The sequence below is a fragment of the Manduca sexta genome, unplaced genomic scaffold (genome assembly GCF_014839805.1).
Source record: "Manduca sexta isolate Smith_Timp_Sample1 unplaced genomic scaffold, JHU_Msex_v1.0 HiC_scaffold_93, whole genome shotgun sequence".
Classification (NCBI taxonomy): Eukaryota; Metazoa; Arthropoda; class Insecta; order Lepidoptera; family Sphingidae; genus Manduca; species Manduca sexta.
The window spans coordinates 1-11,084 of NW_023595772.1; the positions used below are offsets into that span (position 1 = coordinate 1).

The following is an 11,084-nucleotide window of genomic DNA, read 5'->3' on the forward strand; positions in this document are numbered from 1 at the left end:
ACTCTAATAATTAATTAATAGTACATTACCAGTTGAACCTTGGTGTGCAGAGCATCCTTCCTCATTTTTTGATATTGTGCACTTTGTGGCTCATTAGGAGGTAATATTTTTATATGGGTACAATCTAAGAGCCCTAACATACCTTGCACGTAAAATTCACGAGTCTTACCTAAAAAGAATAAAAGGTTCGTTCGTAGACAAAAATACCACGGATTAATAAAACATTAATTTTTCTCTACTTTTCTCGTGACAAGTCGAGAAAATGAGCGCATGTTAGTGTCGGTAGACATATAGAGATAAACGACAAAATCACGAGAAAAAGTGTCGACAAAATTTTGTCGTCGTGCGCATGCTAGGCCGGCAGTATGCAAATATTTCACGTGTAAGTAATATAAAATTACACAAACTTATGAAAACATTTGGATATTTTATATAGCACTAGCGGCCTCGACAGAGCACAGCGACATTACCATGAAATCAGTCCAAAGGTTTAGGAGTTCGGTGATACATACGTCCAAAAGAATTTGTATATATATTGTTTATAAGCTGTTAAATTCACATAAATCAAACGCACGAAGTTAAAATATTGTTCAGTTTTTTGTTTTCCAATTCTCTTAATATTTTTTCAGCAAGAATACAAATTATTAGAAAACTTAAAAAAAAATATGAATGAAATTGTAAAGTCGTACTCAAGTTATGGAGTGTCAAAGGGAAATAGAGATTAATTTTGTAGCATGGGACGTCGCGTCGTATGATAAACTTTAAATACACACTTTATTGTACAATCGAAGATATCCTAACTTAATAGTTACTATCCACTTTGTCAAATCTACATCAGTTACCGTCTGCTATTTTCGACAAGTTCAGGGCTGCGTAGGTATATCTATGTCTGGAGATAAACATTAACATATATTTTTATCTACCGTGATGATCATGTATCAGACGAATGTCTGCACACGCGTGTCTAGGATGCGTTGATTCAAGGTCGAAATTTCGATATCACGTCTTTTGCGAAAAAATGTGATGCTTTATTGTCGAGTGGCAACATAATTGGGCTATAAGCCGTAAAGTTTTGGGTTCGACTCGCATGGAAAAGGAAAAGGAAGGAAGAACAAGACACTTTGAGGCTTTGGAAAGCTGACTCACCGTACAAATTGCAAATTCATCTCAGTTTATGATAAATACAGTGTATGTGAGTGAGCTATTGGCGCTGCCATGGGCTCTTATTCTGACATGTACATTCTAAATCATCGTAAAATATTTTAATCAAATATTCGGATTTCAGTTTGAGGTAGGACTTACATTGTATTATTAGATGATTATGTGTTCCCATTACAATGGACTCTTCAAATATGGCGGGGTGCATAATAACAGCTTGGAGCAGAAAATCCAATGTAACTTTGCTAATTTTGGATAAAACCAAGACCTCATGGTATCACATCACTCACGCATACAGTAACGCCACCGCGGCAGTCATGAATTTGAAAAGTCCATGTTTACAATTATGACTGCTCTTTGGACTATGAAGCGCATCGGACCATATTATACGTATTAGGATCGTCATACAAATTTCCTCATAACATTAATTTGCGTGAGTATTCATTCCCAAAGTCTTTTCTCCCACGAAACAGTTCAGAGTACAAAACAAACGTGTGCTCGTTAAAAGTGTGGTTTAGAGGTTAAGACTCACTTTCGCCGGTGGCGTCACTCGCTTTCTTATCCTTAATGCATTAGTTGGTAACGGAAGGAGTAATAGGTCTAATACGTATTTGCTTGGGGTATACTAATTTAGCTGAGGTTTTGGAATCGATTTTTTTGGCGCGCAAGATAAATCATATGAATTTTTCCATTCGTCAAAAACCAAATCGATGGGTCCAACAAATCTACGGTATAGGTCGTAGCTAAATCAAAAAATATGAATTTACAGGAGCCCGTTTTTATAAACACTATTTTTTGTTAAATATTTATTGATGACCAATTATTTTACACTAAGAAATGTTAAACTACAAGAAAAAAGGATTTTTGTCATAATTTACACGCAGGTGAAGCCGCTAGCTAAAACTAGTAAATCAGACCAATCCCTATTACTATTCCAATATCCACATTTCCTCAAACTAAATGAATCATCTTGTTGACAGCGCTTTTTCTCTACCCGTATATAAATCATTGGACGGACGTAACAAGCGCAGTACGAGACAAATTCTCACAGTACTCAGTGATAGTGTATCAACAAACCAAATATGAGGTGAGTGCTCTAATTATTATTATATCAAATGAACATTCGGCAAAGTGAAATCGTGCCTTTAAAAAAATTGTTACAAAACATTTTTTTCATGTCTCTTTTACTAATTTTGTAGGTTAAGTAAGTAATTTAAAAAAAATGCCATTAGTTAAAACTTAATTCAAAAAAAAGTTAATAATGGCAACTAGATTTTTATTTAATAACTGCTTATATTTAAAAATGCAAAGTGTTTTGTAATGAGTGCAATTGATATCGTTTCGTTTAAAAAAAATGAAGATCAGCTACCCGCCAAAGAATTAAAATGTTTAAAAACTTGCCATATTTCAAATTTTCTGTCTAAACCATGTTTATATTAAGAAGGCCCGGGAGCCCTATCAGTAAGAACAATTCTATTGCTTAATCATAAGGTCAGAGCTAATTGATCTCGTCACACCATCGAACAGAACACACATGACAAAAGGCAGATGACCTGGTTGCCTCTTTGGCTACCCTTTGGGGAATAAATGTGTAGTTATTTTTAATCCTTTTGACCTGCTATCTATTTTGCACATAAACAATAAAGTATCTAGTCAAGCCTACCACTAGCAAGGTATCATAATCAAAACTCCTTATAAAATATGGATCTCATCTCCATTTAATAAAGAGTAAACTGAAGTTATAATTTAATTAAATTTGCAGAGCGGCCGTCGTTTGCACATTGTTCCTCGCCGCATTGGTCCAGGGAGACGCTCCTCAAGGTATGTACTCTTTGTCTATAGAATTAATGTTTTTTTTATTGGTCTAGGCAACGTTTTGATAGGAACAATGCAAAGTTACCCCACATCTGATGTTAAGCAGAGAGGGCACAAGATAGTGTCGACTAACAATAAATGATTAACCCTCGACGGTCACAATTATGCCGGCTTGTTTGAAACCGAACATACAGATATATCCCGAAAGGCAACACAGTGATGCTAAGAATTAATAGTATAATTTATTTCTTCAGCATAATCAGTGAAATCATTGAGGTACTGGCAATTGAAAAATCATTTAAAAAGGATGAGTTCGACTTCAAAACAATTGAATTGCCCTTGATTGGAATTGTTTGATATTGCGTTGACCTTTACCTACCACTTCAGAGATAAAGGTTTCCATGTACATAAAAGTATATGTTGTATGAACTCAATCCATTATTAGCACTGATTAAATTAAGGCCCGCATTTTATTTTTTATTGCTTTAAATGACGAGACTAGCTTGCCGTTCGCCTAATGGAAAGCGATACGACCGCCCATAAACAGTAGAAATCCAACACCTTAAATAAATACTGTTTGGTATTCTGCTGCGCTCGCCAACCTGAGACATGAGATGTTTTATTATGTGCATAGACACACAGTACGCCTGAAGGCATAGTGTCCGTAATTTCATAGTTTATTGACTTCCTTCAGCTTTGTTTAACTGACGTAGTTGTATCTCAATATTAGCAAATCACAGCGCCCCTATGCCTATGCACTGCGAAGGTTGTCATGCCCGCAGCACTGAGAAACAGACTTATTATGAAATCATTACTCCGTACTTACCTAAGTAATGTTTGAGAATACGAGATCCTAATTTTAAATATCACAAACAAATTTACCAAGAATTTATTATTTACCTTACCTGAAAATAATAAACGTCACTGACTGAGTAAAAATATAATTTCATAAATCAAATAGATAATATAATTGCATGTTAGATTTCACAAACAGATTACTTACATATGCAAAGGTTACATTTTGAGAGACTTTATCGTAATCACGTCATGGAAATTATTCTTCCCAACTCTTCAGAATTTAAACTTATGTAATTTGATGTACTTAATAAATGAAAGATTTGGAGATATTTTATGCCTACTGGCAACCCGCCCCTGTTTCACATGGATTGCACTAATTATCTCTAGAGAACTAACTTCTGGTGGTCCGAATACTACACAGACCCCTTCACAGAATCATTCGTCGGGCTAATCTGATTATTGCCTGAAAATTTCATTACAATCACTCCAACCATTTTGCGGTTCATAGGGAACATATTGCATATTTTTTTATATATAGATTGCATATACTAGTTGCAATATCAGCCGTAGCAATTGTATCCTCATTTTAATATAATTCCAGGATATTTAATAAACGAAGAAGACGGCCATGGATACAAGCTGGTCTACGTGGCACAGACGTGGCAGCGAGCGATGAAACTCTGCGCCGAAGAGGGTGCCAAGTTAGCAGTGCCCAAGTCTGAGGTGAGGAATGCTACTATAATATAGATGAAAGTTGGTGGACATGTTAGGGTGTTAGAAGAAACACTAACACACCCAAGTCCTCGATTACCATATAAACTTATTTATTGTTATATATTCTATTTGTACATTTAAGTTCACCCACATTCTAAGTTCTCTGCGGAAAAAAAATCCATGCTATGGTTGTGTGGAAGACATCGTTAAAGTCACTTTATCTAGTTAATGCGTTTGTGCGTTTGATTGTTGTTTCTTCTACAAAAGTGATGTAAAGTGAGATATCTCTAGATAGATATATCTATCTACTTTTAACGCTGGAAATTGACTATATTATCCTGAAAAAGAGTTGAAACGCAAATCTTAGACTTAATTTAAATTACGGGTCGATTTTGAATAAGGAAAATAAATAACATTTCTATGACATTATTTTATCAATTTCACATAAACCATAAACAATTTATTTACTCATTATATGAAAACAAAACAATCACCATTGAAACAGACTATTACCTACAAATTAAAACAAAAAACCAGAACTCAAGGAAAACAAACAACCAAACGCCCTAATTACGGTAAATGTTTTACAAATGGTTTTCCTTACAACACGTATGTTCTTAAGGCTCAGAATGATCTGAGGTTCGATTTCTAATCGGGGAAATAATTCATTCCAGAAAATGACTATATTTCTTCTATTTATTGTTTTCAATTTGACACGAACGCCATTTTTTAATACAGAATGAACTACTTGTACGACCACCTACTTTACATCCACTCTAAGGATGCAAATGATTTTAAAAACCTATATTGCATCGCTCTACCTCGCTTTGAATCCATTACCTCGTCGTTCACACCCATAAACGAGGCTACTAAACCAAGACGGTGACAAAAATGCGATTACTTGCTATAATAAATTATGCTAATGGGTTTTTTCTTGCAGCAAGAGTTCGCGTACATTCAGAAGATAGTGCGCGCGATGCACTACCGTCCATCATCGGCGCCGAGTTCAAGCTCATCGCCTGGGTGGGAGTGCACAGCCTCAACGACTACACCGTCTGGGAGAACGTTGATGGTAAGAATTCATTCGCATTCTATCACAAAGCGTAGAAAGGTTTCTGGTCAAAAATGGTCACTATCTGCTATAGATACTCTCCATGTTACCGTTGACAAGAAACTTAAAAAAGAGAAATTAGCTCAGCCTCACTACAGAAGACAGGATTGCATCTTTTAAACTGACATTCATTTATCTCGAAATGAGATATAACGTCAAGCACAAATTCCAAAGACGTATAGAACTTTTCTGTAATCCTACTGATAATCCGATCTATTAGATCGGATTATGATGAGACGTATTCCGAATCAGACCAAGTATACAATCACTAGTCCAATAAGTCGGTTAAAAGTTTTTCGCTTCATTTCAGGTGAGAATATAGACGACACAGGATTCAACAGATGGGCGAGGGAAAAATACATCAGGTAAATATTGCAATAACGTATCTAAGCCTCAAAGCAATGCAAAAGATTTTTATAAAACTATAGAGAGTGATATAAGGTACGAGCGAGGCGTGGTGGACTAAGGCCTAATACTTCTCAGTAGTAGAGGAGGCCCGTGCCCAACAGTGGGACAGTATATAATACAGGGGTGATCCAAACTTGCAAGAATAATGTATGACTTGGATGTATCTATATTTTGATATTCCCTCCACAAACCTTATTTTGATCTTCTGTTTTGTTACAGCAAAAACCCACAGGAGCCCCACTGCGCCGGCGTGGACGCCATCAACCCTGGCTACAGAGACTGGTGGTGCCACAGGAGACAACCATACATCTGCGAGATTCAGACTTCGTCAACTTAATAAAATAGGAATCTATTATATATCTGTATTACCTCGCCACTACCCAAAGGGTACCATTCCAATTCTCTAGTAAGCTAAGGATGTGTGGAAGCCACCTATGTCGCTTGATGCAGCTTAAATTACCTCTGATGGATTCAGGATTTCCACGAATTTACTTATCAAACTGATCCAGGCAAAAATTTTAATGTTCATTCGTTTTGCCTCAGCTTGAGACTCTATAGGCATGCTGGAAGGAAGTTGCATCACTTCATGAACGCCATAATTTGGCCTTTTTAAATGTGCATTAATTGCTTATAGGATGCGACTTTATGTAACAAGCCTCTAGGGCGGGTTTTGCACAGCAAGTGTTATAACATAATGTGTATATAAAGCGTCATTGTTCAATTGCATATACCTAGTACAGCTTAAACGTTCATAAGTAATTATATACTTAGTCTGGCCATAAATACTGTTACACTTAATTATAAAAAAATATTACATTTGAATTTCGAATCTGTCATTTTTATACGATTGTTCATTGTGTTTTCTCATTTTGGCGCCAATACATTGTAAAATATTTTGCGATATTAAAATGGTGTGGGGTGATAAAGAGAACCGAATCGCTGTGATAGCATTACACAAAGTAGGTATGGAGCCAAATGCAATTTTTAAAACTCTCCATACACTTGGTATTAGTAAAATGTTTGTGTACCGGGCTATTAATAGGTACAATGAGACCTCCTCTGTTTGTGACAGAAAAGATCTGGCCGTCCACGTAGTGTTCGTACGAAAAAGGTGGTCAAAGCAGTAAGGGAAAGAATTCGAAGAAATCCTGTCCGAAAGCAAAAGATTTTATCTCGGGAAATGAAGATAGCACCTAGAACCATGTCGCGTATTTTAAAAGATGACTTAGGACTTGCAGCCTATAAGAGACGCACTGGCCATTTCTTAACTGATAATTTAAAGAAGAATAGGGTGGTAAAATCGAAACAACTACTGAAGCGGTACGCAAAGGGAGGTCACAGAAAAATTTTGTTTACGGATGAGAAAATTTTTACAATTGAGCAACATTTTAACAAACAAAATGACCGTATTTATGCTCAAAGCTCTAAGGAAGCTTCCCAATTAGTCGACAGAGTGCAACGTGGACATTATCCGACTTCAGTGATGGTTTGGTGGGGTGTTAGCTATGAAGGAGTGACTGAGCCATATTTTTTGTGAAAAAGGTATCAAAACATCGGCACAAGTGTATCAAGATACCATTCTTGAGAAGGTAGTTAAGCCCCTTAACATCACCATGTTCAATAACCAAGTATGGTCCTTCCAGCAAGACTCGGCGCCGGGTCATAAAGCTCGGTCCACGCAGTCTTGGTTGGAATCGAACGTTTCGGACTTCATCAGAGCTGAAGACTGGCCGTCGTCTAGTCCCGATCTTAATCCGCTGGATTATGATTTGTGGTCAGTTTTAGAGAGTACAGCTTGCTCTAAACGCCATGATAATTTGGAGTCCCTAAAACAATCTATACGATTGGCAGTGAAGAATTTTCCCATGGAAAGAGTGCGTGCTTCTATTGATAACTGGCCTCATCGTTTAAAGGACTGTATTGCAGCCAATGGAGACCACTTCGAATAAGCTTTTATATTTTTAATTGTTTTATATTTATGTATTAAACTGACACACTGTAAAAGTAATAAATGTTATTTGCAGTTAACAATTTTCTTTTTTCTTTATTACAATATTTATGGCAAGACTAGGTAAATAGATATTTGTAAAGGCTGATAACGTTTAACCGACTTACGAAGAGTTAGCAGTAAGTTTTTCTGTCTTATTGTAATTGAAACACGAAAAAGACTATATTAACAGTGTGTAATGGTTGGGAAGAAAGCTGTAAATTCATGTTTACTATGGTAATGTTAAGATGTGTACAACATTACATCAATGTGGAAATAAATAGCAAACGAACTTGTTGAATATATTCTGGATATAACAGATAGAGTTTTAAATGTTTGCAAACACCAAACCTATACTAAAGTTGTCCTAAATATTTAATAATTTTAAATAATATTAATTAAGTATGTTGATTAAAAAATAATTAATAGTTACGTGAAATTTTATTTTAGATAATATTATATTGATTTTTACGTTGGTAGAGTTTTTCTCCGAAAGCAAGAAAACCGGAGAATATCCTTAGAGTCCATAGATTGATGATAGATATATAGATAGATTTCGCGGGTAACTTTTTTTTCTATATCTGGATATACGATATTTATGTAGTTAAAGACTGTGGCTGTCCTTAGCTACCCAGGCTTGAGTTGAAAATGTTTTATCCCCCGAAAGGGTAACCAACGGTGCAACTATGGGACCCTCTTTTTGCGATAATATGTATTCAGTTCCATGATAACATGATAGATGGCGCACCTTTAATTTTAGGTAAAAAAATATAAGTATTACAACAGTGGAACTTAGTCCGAATATCTTCGGAAAGGAGACGGGCGAGACTTCATAGAACCTTGGGCTTGGTGTTACAGAGATGATTTATGCATTATTTTATAGGAATAATAGAACCATTTCTAAATTAGAAAAAAACTGTCTCTACAATGGGAGTAAAGAAATAATCGCTATAGAATACAGCGTAAAAAATACACTTTTCTGTGAATAACTTCCTATTTACCCGATAGCACAAGATGTCCACAGCACCTAATCATTGTCCATTGGATTGCCGTATTGACTAATGAGCAGCTGGCTTAAATAATAAAGAGAATTGAAATTATCGCATGGAATGGACGAGGACCGATATAAAGGTACTTATCGCAAGATGAAATTACGTATAGGTTGCAATTAACACAATGGTGTTGAAGGTTTATCGTTAGTTTCCGAAATCCGGTAGAACAAGCAAAATCAGTCGAGCAAGCAAGAAGTCAAAGTCCGTTGTTGAATAAGCGTGGGTAGTTTATTAAAACTGTAATCGTCTAAATATTCTCGAAAAGCCGTAGTCGTTAAAAAAAATATCAAACCAAAAACATTCACTTGCGCAGAAATACAGAAAGCGAATAACAATAATATACATTAATTATTAATAATAGACATATACATTAATTATAGATATTCCCGATACAGGAAGTCAGTTACTTATTCATAATAAAAAATATTTTATTTTCCCCTTGTAATACAATCAAATATTTTTTAATAACAGATATAAAAATAGAAGAAGATTATTGATATATGTTTCATAAGTGTACTGTCAAGCCCAATTTCGCCCGTCTCCTTTCCCAATATTAATGAGTAATATCGAGTAGACAAGTAACTAAAGTCTACAGGCACTGAATTATACTAAGAGTCAAGTGTGCCGGGCGCCCACATTAAACGTAATTTTTATTACTAAATACGGCCGATCAGAGCGGTTAAGCCGATCGACTCCACAAAAATACGCGGTAAAACCGCGAGCAAAAGCTAGTATTAAAGTTTGATTTGTTTGTTTGTTGGCATTTCGACCGAACTCCGAACACTATATACTTGGCTGCTCAACCAAACCATAGCGCGATCTACTTTTCAACTAGCGCCATCTAGCGCCGTCTATGCAGTATGCACGCATTGCATAATCATATTGTAATTCAATTACTTTATCATCGATGATTGACACAATATTTATTCATTTCTTTTAACATAATATTCTGGTGTACCGAGTTGATAGAAACACAACTGAGGTAACTGATGAAAAATTATAATGTATCTCGCGTCGGCTGTAAATCGAAAAACCGTCTACGACTGCCGCGCTGCCCAATGCCGAATACGCTTGTTAGAGATATTAATTGCGCAACATAGGGAGTTACTGATCTAGCGAATGCAAAGTACTATGTAGCTGGTTGTTGAAACCCGATGTAACAACGCACACTGCACGGGGAATCATTTATGTTTTAGTTATTTGCCAATTTCTGCGGCAATCGGGTAAAAGGCCTCGCAAAGATCTACTCCATAGAGCCTGGCATTAGGTAAGCTACGCCCACTACTAAACATAGGTCAGTATCAGCCTTAGACGACAGCGAAATAGAAGCAACTGTTAATTTTATTTAATCGTCCTGGGCCTAAGATAACATGCAGTTCTACAATGGTTTAATAATTAAATAAATAAAATAAATAATAACATGAATAAATTAAGTCTAGAAATAATATATCCTTAACGCCTTAACCTTTCGCTATGATAATATTCGTTTCCCATTATTATTATTTTGCTTCCTATAAGCATTAACGCTTATAACGGCATCTTGAGAAAGCTCCCGGATTTAATGCTCCACGCCCTACTTTATTTTAAATTTAATAAAAATGAGGCTTTGAATTTAAAAACAAGCTTAGATTCGTGTTTTGCTAACGGAAGCTTGCTCATAATGACAATCTTCACTTCTCTCCTAAGGTAAAATTAAAAGATTATAGTCGACAATCACCAGGACAATATCGTCCCAGATTTTCTCTATGTCCACGCATTTCGAGGTATGGTGTGACAGTATTTTATTTTGTTACACCTATATCTACCGACGAATAGTAAAACTTTCAAAATTGTAGGTGAACTTTTTTATATTCATTGCATTTATGTAACGAAAGATGGCACTATATTAAAATATTATTTAAGATTGCTACTAATTATAGTTTGAAATATATTATTTTAATATATATTGTATGATCTTTAATTATTTTTACAAATCATAATATTTATAAAAAGAACCGATAGTAATTCTATAGTAAGAAATGTCTGCATCTCATAAAAAGGG

The 11,084-nt window shown here is 35.5% G+C and overlaps 1 protein-coding gene across 1 annotated transcript; it reads left to right on the forward strand.

The window, feature by feature from the left end:
• The first annotated feature begins 1,030 nt into the window (after window positions 1–1,030).
• Window positions 1,031–6,745, forward strand: LOC119193700 (struthiocalcin-2-like). Its single transcript, XM_037447327.1, is given in 8 exon segments — window positions 1,031–1,291; window positions 2,139–2,245; window positions 2,921–2,979; window positions 4,373–4,494; window positions 5,426–5,468; window positions 5,471–5,557; window positions 5,907–5,961; window positions 6,224–6,745. Coding segments are annotated over 7 exon segments (489 nt in total). The 5' UTR covers window positions 1,031–1,291; window positions 2,139–2,240; the 3' UTR covers window positions 6,342–6,745.
• The last annotated feature ends 4,339 nt before the right edge of the window (window positions 6,746–11,084 follow it).